The 22,548-nt window shown below is 38.2% G+C and overlaps 1 protein-coding gene across 5 annotated transcripts in view; it reads right to left on the bottom strand.

Annotated features, from left to right (window-relative positions):
- The window catches only part of DNAH8 (dynein axonemal heavy chain 8), a 319,842-nt gene that overhangs the window by 246,375 nt on the left and 50,919 nt on the right, over nt 1-22,548 (bottom strand). For 4 of the 5 annotated variants that reach the window (XM_031667069.1, XM_031667067.1, XM_031667072.1 and 1 more), the window contains exons 12-18: nt 19,134-19,280; nt 13,963-14,160; nt 11,433-11,509; nt 9,852-9,951; nt 8,573-8,692; nt 6,473-6,608; nt 2,694-2,881 (exon numbers count right to left, since the gene is read on the bottom strand). In XM_031667069.1, the coding sequence (XP_031522929.1) occupies nt 2,694-2,881; nt 6,473-6,608; nt 8,573-8,692; nt 9,852-9,951; nt 11,433-11,509; nt 13,963-14,160; nt 19,134-19,280 (966 nt within the window). The remainder of the gene's footprint in view (nt 1-2,693; nt 2,882-6,472; nt 6,609-8,572; nt 8,693-9,851; nt 9,952-11,432; nt 11,510-13,962; nt 14,161-19,133; nt 19,281-22,548) is intronic. The other variant, XM_031667071.1, reaches the window with a different exon arrangement.

The following is a 22,548-nucleotide window of genomic DNA, read 5'->3' as shown; positions in this document are numbered from 1 at the left end:
TTTACCATACTTTTTCTGTACCTGTAAATTACCTGAGCATCTCCTTTAAACAAGTCAACAGCAATTTCTACATCTTCATTTTTCATATTTATTATTTGTCTGTCTAGATGTATATTAAGTAGTTTGAATTATCTTTTTGTGATATCTGTCATTACACATTTCCTCTTTTGTTCCTCATCTTCTGACACATTAAAACATACTCATCTTATCACTGATGCCACACTTGCTTTCATAAGTCAAAATAAATTTAGCTTCTCCACACAAACAGAATAAGGTTTTACAATATCTCTTAGATGTTGTTTTAAAGATGATCCATGATGATCAATTTTTCACTATTTTGTCATTTACTACACTATGGTGTGGGAAATGCGGATTCAAGTTACTTTATCTCCAAATGAATAATCTTAAACTGTTTCAATTTTTACCTAATAGTTTCAAAGCTCTTGATTCCTCTTTCCCCTTTACACATTACTTGTAGTTGAAGTTTTATTTATCCTTGACACTGGCTAAAGAATTTTGACTTTCTTGATATTGTTCAATACTAGCTAAAATCTTGTAAGTGTAATGCAAACTATATTAGCTTCGATTTATAACAGTACATTTAAACCCAATCCTCCAAAATCACAGCTAGCCAGTAAAAAAGCTCATGCGTAGCTTTTGATGCCAAAGCCAGTTTCTACAATGCTAATGTTACTCTAGTTTAAAAAAATATAAAAATAAAAATAAATACTATTTTGGTAAGAGCTAAACTGCTGCAAGACAACATTGCATAAATCTTTATGACTTTGGATTTGAAAAAGGTTTCTTAGATATGACACCAAAAACACAAAAGACAAAGTAGATAAATTGGACTTCAGCAAAATTTAAAATGTTTGTGCTTCAAAGAACACCATCAAGAAAATGAAAATACAACCCAAAAAAATGGGAAAAGAAATTTGCAAATCATATATCTGATAAGGGACTAGTATTTAAAACCTAAAATGAACTTTAAAATAAAAAAAATAGACAAATACTCAATTTAAAAATGAGCAAAGGATCTGAATAGATGCTGCTGAAGGAAAGTATGCAAAAGGTTAGTAAGCACATGAAAAGATGCTCAACAATCACCAGCCATTAGGGAAATGAAAACAAAATCAAAAGGAGATATCACCCCACACTCACCAGGAGGGCTATCATAAAAATGACAAACAATAGGCCAGGTGCAGTGGCTCAGGCCTGTAATCCCAGCTCTTTGGGATGCTGAGGTGGATGGGTCACAAGGTCAAGAGATCGAGACCATCCTGGCCAACATGGTGAAACCCCGTTTCTACCAAAAATACAAAAATTAGCTGGGCATGGTGGTGCACGCCTGTAGTCCCAGCTACTCGGGAGGCTGAAGCAGGAGAATCGCTTGAACCCAGCAGGCGGAGGTTGCAGTGAGTCGAGATCATGCCACTGCACTCCAACCTGGCAACAGAGTACGACTCCGTCTAAAAAAAAAAAAAAAAAAAAAAAAAAAAAAACAGGAAAAGTCTGTAATTTATTTATTATATTATTGATTATAAAAGTAAAAATTTTGTACCACAGAAATAGAGTTCATTTTCTCATTGAATACTCAGCTGTTCCACTAATGTCTGTGTAGTTATCTTATAACTCATATTTAATCAGAAAACTGTTGAGGTTAGACTCTAGTCTTTTGCTATTACTAATTGTACTGGGAAAAAATGTCCTTGCATTTATATAATTTCCTGCATTCCCAAAATACATGTCCACAGCCTGCCAAGAAAACCAAAGAAGATGAGTTAATGCAGCTTGCTATTTTAACTGGCTTTCTAAAGAAATTCTCATGTTACTTAACTCTTGCCAAACATTTTAGAAACAATGTGTTAGGATTTGAATATACTTTGATTCGACCTTTGAATCAAAGGTTGAATCAATCACCAACCCTTGATGGCACTTTTTTTTTTTTTTTCTTACTCTGTCGCCCAGGCTGGAGTGCAGTGGCGTGATCTCGGCTCACTGCAACCTCCACCTCCCGGGTTCAAGCAATTCTCCTGCCTCAGCCTCCCGAGTAGCCAGGATTACAGGTGCACACCACCACACCCGGCTTCGTCATGTTAGCCAGGCTGGTCTTGAACTCCTGACCTCAAGTGATCCACCCACCTCGGCCTCCCAAAGTGCTGGGATTATAGGCGTGAGCCACCGTGCCCAGCAGTACATTTTAATGTCAGTTTTTGCCTGCCGTTTTCATTTTGTTAGATTTTAGTTTGCCGCACTAGTGAACTTTAATTGAAATAATGCTCCTTTTTGCCTCACAATGTTGACAATCATCTCTACTCGTATTGTACTGTCACCCCACTTTATTAATTTATATCTTATAAATATTCTAAGATAAGTATATTATAAAATTTAATGCACAAGATCTATAAAATTACAGTAATATTTTTTGAAACTTGCTATTTCGTCACTGTCATTATTCAGAAACCTAAAACTGGTTTCTGATAATCTTCTCACTTTTTGCTTTCCATTTCCAATCTTTTCTTTGGTTTGCAAGTCAGCATTTTAATTCTACCAAGAATCAACATATTAACAAATTTTCCCTCAATGCCATGAAGCATAACTGCAGGGATATGTGTATACATATATATATATATATATTTTTTTTTAACCAAAAAGCTCCTTCAAATATAATTAGAAAACATAATCTATCTTACCTGCAAATACAGTTTGTCTGCTTTCAATTTACTTTCCAATTTTAGCAACCTCTTTGCCTGTTCTGGTACATCCAACTTCATTTTTATCATGCACTTAGTTTCCCGAACAACTTCCAAAATTTTGGGATCAAAATTAACCAGCAACTTCCCTGTTTCTGGATGTCGCACAAAAAGCGTGGCTTGTAAAGCTACAAATAAATAATGATTGACATTAACTCATTCTGAATTTCCCTTCTGCTTCCAGCTCTGTTTATGTTTCTGTCTTGCCCCCTGGACTACTAACTTCTTGAGGGCAAAGGAAATGTTTTAGGTGCCCCAGATGATGCTAAGGCACAGCGTCTGGCACATAGTGAATACTCAAAACAAAGATAAATGAATGAAGAGTGTCTGCGAAGCCATAAAATCAGATCCAGGGAGAGAAACATTGACCAAGAATGGTGCTTTGTGCTATGAATTGCAATATTTTTCTGAGAGGGTTGAAGAGATCTATGTTCGTTTATCTTATGGATTATGAGTTGACCCCTGAGAAAGAACCAGAAGATGGTTAGAATCACAAAAGATACCCCACCTCATTTCAAACTCGTTCCCACTCAGACCCCAAACTGTCTTCTTTAAAGAGGTTTATTTAAATTAAATCTCCATCCTGAATTTCTGATAATTAGGTTCAATATCAGTAAGAAATATTTATTAAATACCATTGAGTTGTGAACTCCTAGAATGGAGGGAAGATGTTTTACACTACATCTCACATAAACATCATTCATATAAACAGGCATTTTCAGATATCTATTTTATTATGAATTGAAATACATAGGCCCAAGCAGTTCTTACTGGGTAGCCTTAGATTATTTGTTAGCTTAACACAAAGAACTTCTACAGGCATAATAATAAAACACTTATTATAGACTAGCATATGCTAGTTTGAATTACATCTTGTATTAACAAACACTACTAACATGAGAATTTTATCACAATCACCACATCTTCCAAACTTCACATTGTTTTGTTGAATGTGGCCACATCAAACTTCCAGTAAAATGAAAATAGTTTGTATATCTCTTTGAAGTTAGTTGACTTTTACTCATCAGATAAAATTAGTCTTGATATGGCCCTTAATGATGCAGGTTTCATGACAATTTCAACTTAAAATTTTATCCAACTCATTTAGAATCTGTTTAAGATGTGTTAGAAATCACTTATCCTAACCGAAAACCAAGCACTGCATGCTCTCACTCATAAGTGGGAGTTGAACCATAAGAACACACAGACACAGGGAGGGCAACAGCACACACCAGGGCCTGTTGCGGGGTGGGGAGCAAGAGGAGGGAGAGTATTAGGACAAATACCTAATGCATGCGGGGCTTAACACCTAGATGACGGGTGGATAGGTGCAGAAATCCCAGATCTTAAAGTAAAATAAAAATAAATAAATAAATAAATCACTTATCCTATCAAGGAGATTCCAAAAGAACTTTTGAACAGTGAAATGAGCTTGCTTGAAAAGACAAAAAGGTCAACAAGACAACTAAAATGGACCAATAATGACAGCCAGGAATTCTGCTCTGGGACAAAACAAGCATTTCATCCTATGTGAATCACCATCAGAGAAACTTTACAGAGCAACCAACTAAAGGAGGCTGATGCTACGTATCTAATTATCACTACAAACTCCTAGGTAGCCAAATACAGTCACATCGCTAGGATAAAGGAAGCCTTCCAGAGAAATTTATTTTTCTGAAATGAAATAAAAGACGTTAAAGAATTCTGATGGTTTGTTTTACTTGTGAAAAAACATGAAAGAATTCTACTTCGTATTGAAAGTATGAAAGAATTCTACTTCATATTGTTTGTATGCGACCACTTCTCCTGGGTATCAATCCACTGCAATGAGTATATTGCACCCAATAGGGGCCAACTGATATTCTCAACGGGAACAAACTCTTCAGGAAACTTGAGAAAATCATTATTCATCAAGATTGTCTAATGTCTACTTATTGGACATTTGTAAATATTTTAAGAGCCCCCAAGCATGCCTGGCATCATTCTTGGCACTATTAGAAACAGTACAGTACAATTGTTAAGAGAACGGATTTGGGAGCCAGACTATCTGAATTTGAATGAGCTGTGTGATCTTGGGCAAGCCACTTAATGTGGCAGTGCCTCAGTTTTCTCATCTGTAAAACAAGGCTAATAATAGTTCCTTGGAGGGTTGCTGTTAGGATTAAAGTAATTTGCATAATACATGTAACATGCTGAGACAAAGCCTGGCACATGGTGAGCACTGTATGAATGTTAAATATGACCATTTTTTAAAGGATATCAGATGAAACAGACATAGAGGGTAACGTTGGAATGTGTAGGGGACACAGGGTAGATTTATAAAGCAGTAAGTGTCATGAGAAAGAGCTACAGATAAAGTGTGTGGTGATCTCTGGAGGAATTATTATTTTCTGCCAGGAAGAATAAGGAAAGGCTGTATGAAACAGGTGACTGTAGAGCTTGTTTTTGAATATGTGCAGATAAGAGAAAGGGTATTGGGGGCAGAAAAACCACCAGGAGAAAAAAAAAATTTAAGTGCACGGCATTGTAGAACCAAATCAAAACCCATATATGCTTCAGTTGTTAAAAATTCTCTTTTGCCTTTTTCCATAGTCTGAGTTTTAAGCTCCTCTCGAAGCTCCTTTGAGAGTTTTGCTCCATAAACAGACTTTCTTTAGAGTCCACAGGGTCCTCCATATAGCACAGCACCCAGAAACAGATAGCCTGATAAAAGTGGCTTATTAAAGGCTTACCTATGGTTCCTGTTAGGGACGACACCCTGTGGGGGTTGGGGCACTGTCCTCTAGGATGCAGGTACGCTGTGAATCAATGGCCTGTAGATAAGTGCTGTGTCCCCACACAGCTAAAATACATGAGTTCTGGAACCAAGAGGCAGAAGTAGGAGTGATTCCTCTCACCATCATTCCAGCAACCCACCTGCAGAACTGGTGCTTCCTGCGCCTGCAGTGCTGTGCTCTGCTTAGGTGGAGACCCTGGTTTGGGAGGAAGAAACCTTTCTACCAAGGGACACAGTAAGGGGTCCACCAAGATCACAGATAAGAGTTTAGGGCTGAGATTATAACTAAGAGCTTAAGGTTAAGATGAGACAAAGCAGGAATCTGAACTGGCCAACCACTGAGACTGCACAAAAACAACATCCCGGAGGGCTGGATGATGGCTAAGAACCATCCCGTCTCACATTTGACTCCACCCAAAGCCTTGGCAACACATAAGCCCTCCCCTGAGAGGCACACAGACACAGTGCACTAAAATGCTTCATTTACTGGAGCTCAAATCTGAAATTAAATTCAGTAATAAAAAAAAGGAGAAAGTAAAGGAGGGACACAGCAAGGAAGGGAAGCAGGGAGAGAGGAAGGAAGGCAGGATGCACTTTTTCTCCCCAGAATGGGACTGAGATTTGAATCTATACCATGATACAACTGAATATGAACACCTTCATAAAGTCTGGAGAAATATCCCTAAAGATATTTTTACTTTCAAATACTGTTATTCAGTGGAAAATCCTAAGTATGTCAACTTCAAGGTTATGATCATTTTCGCTTGTAAAATCAGAATATCGTTAACAATTGTAAACAAATAAACCACTGTAGCATCCCTAAATCTAAATTGCAACTATCCTAAGATTATGTGGAAGGGATGGAAAAAGTTCTCCACAACTACGAACTCGTTCAAAATCACCTAATCCCTACTTTGCAGGCTCACTGCAGTGTTATACACACCGTAATGTAACTGTGAAATCTCTCTGATCCAGGCTGTGTGATAGACCACCTCGAATTCCACCAGCACATAGGAGATCTTGTTATACTGACGGATGACAGCTTTACCATCCGGACTTGATAAAATGTCTGAGTTTTTCTATTTTTTTAAGGGAAAAGAAAGATTTACTTTAAAAGATTGCTGAATGGTTTTATATCCAAATAATGAAAGTATTTATATGTAAAATTGATATCAAATAATTATGCTACCAGTTTAGATTCTGCCTCACAGTAAAACAGATATGGAAGGCCATATCAGCAAGAGGCAGAAGTAGGGAAATGTTATCGGTCCATAGAGGGAAGACTGGAAAAGGAAAGAAAGGGTTTAGAGAGAGAGATGTCTCGAGCCCCACAGCCTGCCCCAGGTATTCAGAGTCTCTACCTTATTTTCTGATCCCATCCTACTGTTCTAGACAAGATATAATTGACTGATGTTCCTTAAACTGTGAGTATCAGGGCAAATTCCTAAATTCCAGCACACAAAAAAACGTAACCGTGTATCAAACAATAAAAATAAAATTTCTTAGTCAGGTGTGGTGGCTCACGCCTGTAATCCCAGCACTTTGGGAGGCTGAGGTGGGTGGATCACGAGGTCGAGGCAGGTGGATCACGAGGTCAGGAGTTCAAGACCAGCCTGGCCAAGATAGTGAATCCCTGTCTCTACTAAAAATACAAAAATTAGCCAGGTGTGGTGGCAGGCACCTGTAATCCCAGGTACTCGGGAGGCTGAGGCAGGAGAATCACTTGAACCTGGGGGGCGGAGGTTTCAGTGAGCTGAGATGGTACCACTGCACTCTAGCCTGGGTGACAGAGTGAGATTCCATCTCAAAAAGATAAATAAATACAATAAAATAAAATTTATTGGCCAGGTGTCGTGGCACACCCCTGTAATCCCAGAACTTTGGGAGGCCAAGGCAGGTGGATCACCTGAGGTCAGGAGTTGAAGACCAGCCTGGCCAACATGGTGAAACCCCATCTCTACTAAAAATACAAAAAAATTAGCCAGGCATGGTGGCGGGTGCCTGTAATCCCAGCTACTCCAGAGGCTGAGGCAGGAGAATCGCTTGAACCCAGGAGGCGGAGGTTGCAGTGAGCCGAGACTGCGCCACTGCACTCCAGCCTGGGTGACAAAGCAAAACTCCATCATAAATAAATAAATAAATAAATAAATAAATAATAAAATTTCTTTAGGTAAAAATCAAAAGATTTAGGTTTCAATTCACATATCAAACAGGGCAATCTCTGCCTTCCTACCACAAAGTCAAGCAGCAACTGAGTCCCCCGAGTAGGGACTCAGGGTTTTAATTTTTTTTTTAATATTCAGAACAATGACACAAATGATAGCAGCAAAAGAGAAATAACGGAATCTTCATATTTAATAATGCTTAAATAATACAATTACTTGTAAAACTACTGTTTTGTAGTTATGTTGTTCTGTAAGCAAAAGACATGAGATCAGGCAAACCAACTCCGCCTTCTGACTCTGTCTCTTAAATAAAATTTAAGAAAATAACAAGGACAAAGAAAAGACAAACTGGCAGTTTCAGAATGCCAACAGGGCCCAAGACTGTCCTGTTTTTCAGAACTCTAATAATCTTAAGGACACAGAGAATGAATCAACTGTATTATATTCCGCTCTCAGTGGCAGTTCTTCACACAGGAATACACTCTTTGGGTTTATCTCCACCTTCATTGAGTATATATCAGTGACCTATCTACCCATACACAGAAGTAAGCTTCCGTGCCAGGCCTGTACTTTACTGTGTTTTCAAATTTTTTATTTTTGTTTTAAAGGCTTTACAGAGTGTCCTGTGTTATTAAAAGACATAAAATTATAAGATTCACTGACTTTGAGATAACTGTAATTAGACTGGCTTATCTACTAAACCTGAAGGAATTGACTTTGTCTCTCTCAAGTATATTTACAAACTAAATTTTCCTTGCCTGGTAAAAGAATTGGCTCTTCGTTGGCTACTTTAGTGGACACGAATATTATAGGATACAATATATTTGTTATATTAAAACCACCAAAATCCATATATTAAAATTTAATTATTGGCTTACAAAGAAATAATTGATGGGCTCACTTATCCGGCGATAGAGCTGCCTCACCCAGAGTATTTTTCCTGCTATAGGGGGCATGTTGCGAGCAAGAGGGGGGTCGTCTTTCTGAGAATGATAAAGCTGTAATTAAAAATCTGGTGTTAATGTTTGAATTCAATACAAGGGAGAAGGCAAAAAAATATATACAGTTACCTTTGTATTGCTTCATCATTATTCACATTTTATATACAGTAGGTAGTCAATAAATATGTAAACGCACATCCGAGGTAACCTGAGACTTTGAAACAATGATGTTGCCCATATACGACACTTAATTTTCTCTTCACCTTTATTTCCTATTACATGTATTTTTTTTCTGCCCTTATCCCAAAGTTCAAGGAGGTATTCAAAAGGAGCACATAGCTGCATAATATTAGTATCTGTCATAATAGTATCTAGAGCCCATATTTCTATAGGTAAAAATACTAACTTAAATGGGCTTTGCTATACACACACCAGAAAACGGTCGCAATAAGATAGTTTTTTTAACTTTTATTTTTAAGTTCAGGGTTACCTGTTTGTTTGTTATATAGGCAAACTCGTGTCATGGGGATTAGTTGTACAGATTTTTTCATCACCCAGGTGTTAAACTTAGTGTCCATTAGTTACTTTTTCTGATCCTCTCCCTTCTCCCACCCTCCAGTAGGCCCCAATGTCTACTGTTCCCTTCTTTGTGTCCATGTGTACTCAGTGTTTAGCTACCACTTATAAGTGAGAACATGTGGTATCTGGTTTTCTGTTCCTGCTCTAGTTGGCTTAGGATAATAGCCTCTAGCTTCATCCATATTCCTGCAAAGGACATGATCTCATTCTTTCTTATCTACCACCTTTTTTTTATCTAGTCTACCACTGATGGGCATTTGGGTTGATTCCGTGTCTCTGCTATTGTGAACAGTGCTGCAAGGAACATATGCGTGTGTGTGTCTTTATGACAGAACGATTTATATTCCTTTGGGTACATACTCAGTAATGACAAAAACAAGCAATGAGGAAAGGAGGTCTTATTCAATAAATGATGGTGGGATAACTGGCAAGACAGTTCAGAGCAAAGAGGTGTAAATCTGGCTGTCCAGCAATATATACTGTCAAGCACCTTCCCACCCAGAAGGGAGCGTCAATGCTCCTTAGCAGTGAAAGAATCACTCTGAAAAGCTTGGCATGAGGCAATGATGGCAAATATTTTCAGATTTTTTTTCTTTTTGTGCTAATGTACCGTTTTATTTGTAAACATGCCACTTGCCTTCTTAGTAGCATCGAGTTCAGCCACATAGTACTGAAGAATACGCTCAATTGTATGGTTTATTTCTGATCGAAGACAGGGAATGTTCAGCTTCTGAAATCTAAAAGCAATTGAAGCTGAATAATTAAAAACTAAATGAGAAATATACTTAAGAACTGCTGTCATAGTAAATATCCATTCATTCATTTGACAGATATTCATACCAGCCCTCATTCATTGTCCTAGGATAAAGCAATGAACAAGATAGGAGGTACAGTCCTAGCTCTCCTGAAACCTACAATTATCTTATGGAAAAGACAGACATCTGTCAAGAGTAACAAAAATAATTATTTAAATTACAAACGGGTCAGAAATGCCTATAACTAAGAGAGACCTAGACAAGTCTGGGGATTCAAGTAAGATAAGAGAAAATGACAAATGGATTACACGATGAGTGAGGAAATGGTTTAGCAAAGATGGAAGAGAACACACTGACTCACCTTCTGCCAGTGTTAATTCCATGTAATTCCATATAACCATAATCATAAAAACAACTTTGTCAGCTAAATGTCACTTCCATTCAGAAACTGAATGACACACAGGAAATACTAAAAACTACAACATTCTGGTAATAAAATGAATTGACACCAGCATACTACAGGTAAAAAGAGAGAGACAGAGACGGAAAGAGACAGAGAGAGAGACAGAGACAGAAGTCGCCAAGAAAATGGTACCTGCCATCTGTGCAGTACTGTCACATGTCAAAATCATGTTATTTCTGCTTTGACTTTTTTTACAATGGTCTCACCAGGTCTCCATCATTACAGCCGTGGTACTATGCAAAGCCAGACCCAACCCTAGATCCGCTGGCTCTCAGGGAAGAGCTCCACAAGCACTCCTGACACAGGTCTTGAGCCCTCTCTGTGCTGAAAGGGAAAGGCTTCTAGTCCCGCTCAGTCCTCTAATCTGGGATTCCCCGCCCTTTGAGAGAGTAGTGCTCTTAGGATGGAGGGAAAGGAAGCTAAAGGAGAGAAGATTTCAGCTGCTCATACCACAAAAAAATGTGGGGGGCAGATAACTCGGTGAGATGATGAATATGTTATTTGGCTTGGCTGTAGTAACCATTTCACTACATATATAAAAATATCACGTTGTACGTTTTAAGTATACACAATTCTTTTTTAAGGTGTAGGAGCCCTCAGGAGGGAAAACGGAAAGTTTTGGAATCTATTACTCTTAGATAATCTCACTTTCAGAAATTCTTTCAGTGTGTAGCAGTAAACATTATTTGTTCCCTTTCCAACAATACCTATAAAATCAACCCCCAACATATTACATGGCTGGGGGCAGGGAAGGGAAACATGAGAAATAATTTCATTTTCTTGTTGAAAGACTTTCTGCTACCAAAAAAATGCAATTAGAACATATCATTCTTTACTTCAAATTTTTACCAGTCTATTTAGTGGTAATTGAAAGGTTTATGTTTGTAAGTTTTAAGGTTTATGTAGGAGAAATTTTCAACAACATTTTAATTTGAAATTGTATTTTCAGATTTAAAGTTATCCCCCCTAGAAACTACACTGCTTAAAGTGTTACGAATACCTTTGAAGTAGCTGAAGAGCCTGCTGAGAAGATAAGATTTTCCCAAAACTACTGTTCATAAATGCTTGTATTTGTACCTAAAATAAAATATTAATATTTAAATGATTTTTGGTGTTAAAGAGATTGGTTTTGTTTAACAACAGTTAATGCCTTTCCTACAGAATTAAGATAGCCTCAAGCCTCAAACACGTCTACCATCTAAGTATCAAGAACTGCATCGTCCAGTATGATGGACTTTGGCCACATGTGGCTACTGAGCACTTGAAATGTCACTACGTAGAAGCAAGATGTCTGTAAATGTAAAATACATGCCAGATTTCAAAGACTTAGTACAAAAAGGAGAATACAATATATCTCATTAATGATTTTATATTAATGACCTCTTAAAACATTTAACACATTGGGTTGAATAGAGTATTAAAATTAATTTCACCTGCTTCTTTTTACTTTTATTCATGTGACTACTAGAAAAATTAAAGTGACATGTGGTTTGCCTTTGCAGGTTATTACCAATCGGATATTTCTGATCTAGAGAATTTACAAAAGGAGTGAAGGTGCCTTACAAGCATTTTTCTTTGGGATATATAGAACTTCAGGTAGAACAGTGTAATGACGCTATAGACACCAGGGGTCAGCAGATGTCATTTTCTGACATTGCTGCTCTCAGAAACCTCTTTGCTACTGCTAAGGAAGTACAAGAAGTAGAAAATGTTCTTTCAAGAGTCCCACCATTGGCCCAGAGTGGTGGCTCATGCCTGTAATCTTAGCACTTTTGTAGGGGGAGATGGGAGGATTGCTTGAGGCCAGGAGTTGAAGACCAGCCTGGGCAACATAGCAAGAACCCGTCTATATAAAAATAAAAATAAATAAATAAATAAATATTCCCACCACCCCTAACAGTGAACTCCAAACTCCCGGTACCCAAAAGATGGAACTGAACCATTCTTTGCAAATCGTTTGTATGTACGGATCATATTGGTATGGTCTATTAATATATACCACACCCATGAATCAAACATTGGAAAAGGAAGAAAAATTAAAACACTGATGCCTCAAGTAAATTATTTAACTATTAAAAGGTTAATATTGTTCTAAATTTACTGAAAGCTAAAAGTTGAATCTAAGACCACAATAAAGCCTTTATAACATATGATCTTTCTCAATAAATCAAATCATAAAAATAATTTAAGAGATAACAAGTTTTTCAAAACTTCCCATTGCCATAAAGATTTAACTTTCGAAGCATTTTGGAAGCAAACTCCACCCTACCTAACCAGCCAAACACTAAAAGTAATAATTAAAATATAATATATCTTAGCATCAAAGAGTCTAACTTTCAAAAACTGAAAGGAAATCTATGCCAAAAACAAAACGTGTTATCGTTAGAGTGGTAGAATTTTAGGATCTTTCTTACGTATTTATATTGCCCAGGTTACATGTAATGTAGTTTTTAAAGAATTTTCTAAATACATGAGGAAAACATCTGATTTTTCTCACTTTCATGGCAAGGATGTCAGACTCAAAAAGTGTACAAAGTGTATTCTTATCCCTGCTTGTGTCTCCAGGAAATTCTGCAGCAAGAGGAGACATTCCTTTGGGCTAAACGTAGGTTAACAGTAGTTTCAGTTAACAGGAGAGAGTAACTGAGGTCATATAGCCCAAAAGGTGAGAGAAAAACATCTTACAGTCTCATCTGACATACTTTCTGACTACCTGTCATCCATCTGGTGTCCCTTAATCTATGACACACAGGATATGAACGCCTCTTCAGAGCTGCCCTCTATAGCAGCAGAGAGAACGGAGGCATAAAGCATAAGGCCACAGGGAGAGTGATCCATCTTCCTAATCTGTTCTCAAATCTGATCACACTTGATAAAGAATAACGTTTACAAATTCTCTCTTGAGCTGGAAAAATAATATTGGCTCCTTAGCACAAGAATCAAATACAAATTTTAATGTAAATTAAAAATGAGACCAGGTGCAGTGGCTCATACCTGTAATCCCAGCACTTTGGGAGGCTGAGGTGGGTGAATCACCTGAGGTCAGGAGTTCAAGACCTGCCTGGCCAATATGGCGAAATCCTGTCTCTACTAAAAATACAAAAATTAACTGGGCGTGGTGGCACGTGCCTATAATCTCAGCTACTCAGGAGGCTGAGGCAGGAGAATCACTTGAACTTAGGAGGTGGAGGTTGCAGTGAGCCGAGATCACTCCACTATACTCCAGCTTGGGTGACAGAGTAAGACTCCATCTCAAAAAAAAAAAGAATCCTATCTATAAAAGCCCTTTGGGCTTCTAGTTATTCTCTGATGTCTTTTATTGAATATGCTCATTATTCATTAAAAAAACAAAACCTTTAATGGAGTAGTTTAAAAGTTATACTGCAAATATGTTTGATCAATATGAAAGAGGAACTTAAAATAAATCATAAATATAGAAACACCATATGTGAATATTTACAAAAAGTACTGGATAGTACTATCGACTACTTTTCAGCCTTACTAAGTAAAAATAAGGTATAATTACTTACCTCTAAACTATTGATTTTTGTCATGAATTCTAAGAAATCTGTGTCAAACTCTGTCCTTCTTGGATCCAGAATGTCATATTGCTTTTTCTTAACCCCTTGGTAAATATTTCTGAATTTTATTGCCATAATATCTATTCCTTCTATGGTAGAATTACTCAAGGTTGAATATGTTTGCACAACAGTTATCATTTCTGTAATCTTAAAAAGAGAAATGTTATTTTGCTTTTTTAAATGAGATAGTAGGCAACTTCCCTAAAATAAGCTCTTAATGATGAATCATTGATATAAAACACAAACCATTAAACAGAACCTGGAATAATTTAGCTAAAACCAACCAGAGGAGATAAAACAGAAGACAAATCTCTGTCATCCGTCATTCTTACTTCTTAGACTAAGACAGAAGATGTTATATCATATCCAGAGAGAGTTCACAATCTTTTTCAGAGTTTAATCAATCACCTTTTCTTTCAAGGTTGGCGGGGAACTTGACTAAATAGCTTCATCCTGCGGTCTCTTGAGGATTTTCTGAAAATCATTTCACTGGATTACTGGACTCAGAAGCTCTACCCTGCTTTTTGGCCCTAACTGTAGTTCTGACAACTAACATTGGCACATATCCACCTGTGTTCCCTCTTTGACACCTGCGTTCAGGTAAAAGACTGACCCAAGAAGCTTGAATAATAGCAGCAATCATTCCTGACCCATGATGAGACCTGGGAAACCCTCACAATGGACTTTATTTCAGAAATGGCTGCCTTTGTCCCAACGTAACACCACCTACTTCACCAAAACAAACAAACAAAAAACTCATGTCCACAGGCTACTCCTTACTCTTCCCCATTTTGACTTCTGCTTTAGAGAACAATGCTGAATGCTCTCCAGGGCTGGCCCCTTTGTCCAATGGCCAGAAAGGAAATAAACCTGTTTTCAGAGAATCTTCCAAATACCACACACACCATAAAGACACCACCACTGATCCTCCTACACAGCCAGCAGAATTCACATGAATCCCCATGTATGGTCACCCAGAAGGACTATTTTCAAAGCAACTGTTGCTCTTACTCCACTATTTTCATACACTTCCAAAAACTATTATCATCCTAGAAGCCACTGCAAATGTGGAGGAAATACAGGCCACTGGGATTTACAGCATGTTGCGCATGCTCTATATAAACACAGGAACTATCTGAGTCTCCTCCTAACACATGTGCTCCACTCAATTACTTTAAAGAGCAAAAAGCAAACTACTACTGGCTTGCTCTGTTATTCTAACCTGCTAAGACTGTTTCCTGTACCCTTACCTCATTACTCTACCACCTGGCTCCAACAGCCAGAGACCGGGACAAAATTCCTGTCACTAACATGTCCTCTATTTTGTTGATTGGTTAGATGAGGGGTCATCTGAGGCAGACATGGTGGTCAATCCCATGCTTGCCCTTCAAACTTAGTCAGTGGACCCTCTGTCCCCATACCACACAGAGCAACATAAAAGCCAGCTGTGGGAATCAACCAAGACCATGCTTCTGGCTAGTTTGTCCTGGCCCTGGCTTTTTCAACATCTCTCTATCAATGTTCAATCACTCAGTACTCACCACCAATATATAGTCTTTCCTCCGGCTCACCAACCTTGCACCCTTTCCAGTTCTCAACTTGCTATGATTCGCTCATGTCAGCGTCACCATGAGTGGAGACCCTACCTCACGTACTAGCTCCAGATCCTCAAATCTCCCCCAGTAATACCAGCTCTCCACCTTTTCTCTTCTCTCCCACAAATGTTCAGGGTGAGAAGAAAACAAAACTGAAGATAGAGCTCTGGGAAACACCAATATTCACCAACATTTACATGGCAGGAAGAGGAAGAAGCAAAGACTATTGCACACATTTCATTCTGGCTATTTAGGACTCAATGCACCATCAAGTCTATACCTGTCATAAAAATGTGTGTTTCAGACATCCTAACACTGACATACTAGAGCCTTCTTCACTTACTCCTCGAAGGGCCCCAACATATCTGTCTAACTCTGAAATCTCAGCTCTCCAACCCCAACCTCAGTCTTGTCTGCCCTTTGACTTTGTCACTTGGTCATTCCGACTTCAAATCTCAGCTTTCCCTAATAGGCTCTTAGTGCACCCTTCTGGCTCTCCTCTTCATCTATGTAAGAGTTCACAAGGGTAGTCAAACAGTGGCCCCTTCCATACCCCATTCATCAGAGGAAGCCCACCTAGGCAGCTCGGTAACCATCTCTTGTGGATTATGTAAATCCTGGACACACTTCAGGGTTAAGTTAGACAGCCCCACCTTTGAGAGTGGACACTGATATCCACCAATTATCCAATGGGAAAGATGTCAGTCTGTCAAGGGGTTCTTAGTACAAGGGAGTCGGGACAACCTAGCAATCAGGATGCATTTCAGGTAAGGCCTCTAGGGGGTGCTACCTCAGCTCTGGTTGCTGAGCACTTGTGGCTTGAAGTTGTATTCTTCAAACCAGAGGCATGGCTTCTCCAGAGACCAGAGTGGGTGCAGCTGATGCAGCTGGTCATTACAGACCACTTCCTCTAGCGTCAGAGGAATTCCTGGGCTGCTATTTCACAGATGGGTGACCATTCTATCAGCATTAGACCCACCCCCAAACACTAATAAGCTTGAGTCCTGAAACTACCAATTTCAAAACGGCACCCAGGTTGGCAAGGGTTCTGGCTCCTGGAAAATAAGGGTAACCGAGACCCACCTCCAGGTTTATGCTCTAGTGGAGTCAGAACATTAAGCATCTTTGTCCTAATCATGCCTATAATTCCACACTTTGGAAGGCTGAGGAAGGAGGACTGCTTGAGGCCAGGAGTTCAAAACCAGCTCATCAACATAGCCAGACCCCATCTCCACACACACACACACACACACACACACACACACACACACACAATTAATTAGCTAGGCATGATTGTACATGCCTGTAGTCCCAGCTACTCAGGAGGCTGAGGAGTTCAAAGCCAAGTGAGCTATGATCACGCCACTGCACTCCAGCCTGAGTAAAACAACAGGACCCCATCTCAATTTTTTTAATTTAATAAATAAAAATAAAATGTTTTTTAAAATCTATTATGCATAAAACAGCCCCATACAACAGTTCCTTAGATATGACATCAAAAACACAAGGAAAACAAAAGAAAAATGTGATACATTGAACTTCATTAAAATTAAAAACTATCGTACTTCAAAGGACACCATCAAGAAAGTGAAAAGATAACCCAAAAATAAGAGAAAATACTTGTAAATCATATATCCGATAAGGAAGTTATACCCAGCATATATAAAGAACTCTTACAACTCAACAAAAAAAGACAAATAACTCAGTTAAATATATGCAAAGAATTTGAATAGATGTTTTTTCAAAGAAGATATACAAATGGACAAAAGCACATGAAAAGATGCTCCACATCATTAGCGATCAGGGAAGTGCAAATCAAAACCTCAAGGAGATACCACTTCATACCCAGTAGAATGGCTAAATTCAAAAGGACAGGTAATAACAAGTGTTGGCAAGGATGTGAAGAAATCATAAACCTCATACTTTGCTGGTTAGTTGGGATTATCAACAAAAAGTTAAATATGGATTGCCATATGACCTAGCAATTCTGCTTCTGCACATATACCCAAGAAAAATGACAACACATGACTATACAAACTCTTGTACACAAATGTTCATAGCAATATTATTCATAATAGCCAAAAGAGGAAATAATCGTAATGTCCATAAACTGATGAGTAGAAAAATAAACTGTGATATTATCCGTACAATGGAATATTCTTCAATGATGAATGGAATGAAGTTCTGAAAAATGGTATAATACAAAAAATTAGCCAGGCGCTGTGGCAAGCGCCTGTAGTCCCAGCTACTCGGGAGGCTGAGGCAGGAGAATGGCATGAACCCAGGAGGCAGAGCTTGCAGTGAGCAGAGATCGCGCCACTGCACACTCCAGCCTGGGCGACACAGCGAGACTCTGTCCAAAAAAAAAAAAAAAAAGTATAATATAGATGAGCTTTGAAAACATTATGCTAGTGAAAGTAGCCACAAAAGACCACATATTGTATGATTCCACTTATACAAAATGTCCAGAATAGGTACATCTATAGAGACAGCAGATCAGTGGTTGCTTAAAACTGGGGAGAGGAGAGAATGGGGTATGACTGACAATGGACACAAGGTTTCTTTTAGTGGGAGTGAAAATGTTCTAAAATTAGATTGTGGTAATGACTGCACAGCCCTGTGAATATCCTAGAAAACACTGACTTGTACAGTTTAAGGGGGTAAATAGTATAGTATATTAATTACGTCTCAATAAAGCTGTTAAAGAAACAAATTTAAAAAAACAGCATCAAAGAAGTATGTATGAAGGATCCCACTCAGCAACTTGGTTCTGTTCATTGCTCATACTTTCCTGTCCTGGCTTGATCAGGAAGTTACTAATAAAAATAGGCTTCCAAACATGTCTAGGTCTTCAACCTACGTAATGTCCCGCATTACTTTCCAACAAATGATGAACAAGATTCTAAATACTAGCAGGATCCAGGGAACTAGCGAAGTTGGGGGAAGAATACCTAAATGAGATCTTTACATACTTTTCAAAGGATGACTCCAAGAAGTCGCTGATATGGGCTGGCCTATATCCCCCGAAATAATGTCACTCCTTCCCAACCAGTCCTAATAAATGAATCAAACCTATGTCTGTCCAGCAAAGATATCACCCACACAATGTTTATGTATACACCATATACACTGGCTCAGAAAGATGACATGCTTACACATCCAGAGATTCCACAACTACTGACTACTACCAGGCTTTGCAGGTATTTCACCTCACACTTTTTTTCAGCCTAATATAATTGTTAAGAGCAGAGCCTTTTAAGTTGAAGTTCCACAGGCAGAGGTAAATTGAGGTCTTGAGAGATGTGGAAGTTGACCATAGCGCTTGTGTTACTGGCAGAAGGCAGTAACCAGGAATGAAAAAATAAGTTATAATAAAATGCAGGGACCTGTGAGTAACATTAGATGAGTCATAACAACAGTGAGACAAGAGATCAGGAACAATAATTCTCAATGGCACTACATAAAGTACAAAATCACCAAAAAGGTGTGGTGTGGAGTGGGGTATGATGACTGCATAATGCTTACCTTCTCCAGTCGTTTGCAAAAAGCTTCAAATTTTCCAAATATATACATTTCTGAAACCTCAAAAGATTTTTCCCCTGAGGATTCTAAAATCTGTTTCCTTGTTTTATGAAAAGATGTCTGATATTCCTTGAAGAGAAAAATGCAGTCCTACGAGAAAAGTAAAAGAAACGGGGAAAAGAAAGCGAGACATTTGTTCAGGAATCGGAAATTCAAAAACTGTACCCTCACACAGAACTGATCAAACTGTGAAAATCTGTATAGTTTTTTTATTTATACCATATTTTCATCCTCATTTCAACCTCACTTTTCTTCATCCTCACTGTTTTCCTTTAACTCTTATCCTACATCAAAGCACACCACATACTATTTGTTTTTACATTTCATGACTAATTAGAACTCCCAAGAGGTCCAGAAATTATCTATCAAGATATCTCTATTCAGTTCGCATCCATCTTAGAATGAGCATTCTTTATGCACAGGTATATAAAATATGAAGTTTCTGTCATACAAAGCTATCATCTGACAATCATTTTTCCAAAAGAAGGTCATAAAGTCTTTGATGAGTACATTGCTGAAATCCTAATTATTTGACTACAGATACACTGGTCTGGTTTGTGAATGTAATAGAAATAAAAAAGAGAATATGGTTGCTGGGTACAGTAGGAATTAACTATCATGTCAAGCTAACATTTCCTAAACACCAAATCTTTTTTTAAATGTTAAACTTTTTTGAAACCATCAATAGCCAGCCAAATCTTTATCATAACGCCATTTCTCAGATTCTGACTCTTCTGCCTCCTCTCGCCCATATAAGAACCCTTAAACATTGGGCTCACTTCGGTAATCTCCATATCAGCTGATCAGCACTTTAATTCCATCTGCAACCTTAATTACCCCTTGCCATATGTAACATAACCTATGGATATGTTCTGAGGATAAGCACACAGACATCTTTGGGGACCGTTATTCTGCCCACTGAAGCCACTAAATCAGAATTTCTGCAAGTGAGACTCAGAAATCTACATTTTTAACTAGTTCTCCTATAGTGATTCCTATAAATATTCAGATTTGAGAATAATTGGTCTCATTCTTTCCTCTATCACAATCTCCAAAACAATTCTCATTGCTCTCGTTGAGGTATCTGATTATTTTTCACTCATTCAACAAAAACGAGTTGGCTTTAGGGGGCTAAGGGAGGGATAGCATTAGGAAAAATACCCAATGTAGATGACAGGTTGGCAGGTGCAGCAAACCACCAGGGCATGTGAATACGTATGTACACAAACCTGCACGTTCTGCACATGTATCCCAGAACTTAAAGTATAATAAAAAAAAATTTTTTTTTTTTTTTTTTTTGAGACGGAGTCTCACTCTGTCACCCAGGCTGGAGTGCAGTGGCCAGATCTCAGCTCACTGCAAGCTCCCCCTCCCGGGTTTACGCCATTCTCCTGCCTCAGTCTCCCGAGTAGCTAGGACTACAGGCGCCCGCCACCTCGCCCGGCTAGTTTTTTGTATTTTTTAGTAGAGACGGGGTTTCACCGGGTTAGCCAGGATGGTCTCGACCTCCTGAACTCGTGATCTGCCCGTCTTGGCCTCCCAAAGTGCTGGGATTACAGGCTTGAGCCACTGCACCCGGCCTAAAAAAATTTTTTTTAATGAGTTGGCTCTGAGTAACAGTTCTCAGATAAGATTCTGAGTAACAATTCTCATTGTTTCCTCCAACTCATATAAAAACTATTCCTAAAAAGTATACACTGAAAGTTTTCTAAAAACATTTCAGATGTGATGGAAACATTGAACTAGAATTAAGAAAACCAAGTTCCCATTTCTAATTCAGTCAGTAAATGGCTAGTAATCTTAAGGATCTTAAAAGAAGAATGAGACTACATTGCTAAATTCTATGTAAAGAGTTATGGTTCCTGCCAATTGGCAAACTTGGGGGGAGTAATTTCTGACTCCTATTCCCAAAAATAACGTCAGAGAAACTCTAGATGAAAACATGGAATCCTGCAAGTAATAATAAAAACAACAGAAATGAGAAACTCCTAGGAAGATGATAAGTTGTTTTGAATCTGGGAATGAGGGGAGCAAGAATGATTAGGAAAACAGAAAGAAGATAAAGAATATTAGCAAATAAGGGGACATCTTATATAGTAAGACAAAGAATAGTAAGAGAATATTATCAACATTAACTCAATAAATTACAAATTTTAGACAATTTGGGGAAATTCCCCAAGAATATCAACTTACTAAAACTAACTCGAAAAGAAATAGAAAGTATAGTCAAATAGTTTTTTTAATAAACAGGCCAGGTGTGGTGGCTCATGCCTGTAATCCCACCACTTTGGGAGGCAAAGGCAGGATGATTGCTTAAGCTCAGGAGTTTGGGACCACCCGAGAAATACAGCAAAACCTTGTCTCTACAATAATAAAAACATTACCCGGGTGTGATGGCATGCACCCGTGGTCCCAGCTACTTAGGAGGCAAAGGTGGGAGGATCCCTTGAGCCCAGGAGGTCAAGGATGCAGTGAACTTGATCATGCTACTGCACTCCAGCCTGGGTGACAGAGTGAGGTTTTGTCTCAAAATGAACAAGTAAAATAAATAAATAAGCAATAATATATTTGCAAAGCATATATATGATAAGGAATTAATATCCAGAATATATAAAGAAATCCTACAACTCAACAATCACCACCAAAAAAAACCAAACAACCCAATTCAAAAATGGATAAAGGGCCTGAGTAAATATTTCTAAAAAGATGTACGAAGGGCCACTAAGCATATGAAAAGATGCTCAGCCATCACTAGCCACTAGGGAAAGCAAATCAAAACCACAATGAGATGTCACTTCACTCCATACACATTAGAATGGCTCTTATCAAAATAATAGAAAATAAAAAGTGTTGGCAAGGAAATGAAGAAATTGGAACCCTCCTGCATTGCTGGTGGAAATGTAAAATGGTGTAGCCACTGTGGAAAACTGTTTAGCAGGAACTCTAAAAGTTACACATAGAATTACTATATGACCCAACAATTTCCCTTCTAGGAATACACCCAGCAGAACTGATAGCAGGGGCTCAAACAGATACACACCAATGTTCATAGCCACATAATTCACAAGAGCCAAAAGGTAGTAACAAATCAAATGTGCATCAGCAGAGGAATAGATAAAAATATATGGGCTATACATACAATGGAATATATTACTCAGCCATGAAAGGGAATGAAATTCTGATACATACTAGAACATAGATGAAAATATTACACTAAGTGAAATAAACCAGACACAGAAAAACAAATATTGTTTAAATCTACTTATTTGAGGTACCTAGAATAGGCACATTCATACAGACAGTCAGTCAAAACAAGTTACTAGGGGCCAGGGCAGAGAGTTTGGGGAATTTATTTATT

This window comes from Papio anubis, chromosome 6 (genome assembly GCF_008728515.1).
Source record: "Papio anubis isolate 15944 chromosome 6, Panubis1.0, whole genome shotgun sequence".
NCBI classification, from domain to species: Eukaryota; Metazoa; Chordata; class Mammalia; order Primates; family Cercopithecidae; genus Papio; species Papio anubis.
Note: the sequence above shows the minus strand (reverse complement) of the source record. Positions and strands in the feature narration are given on the sequence as shown.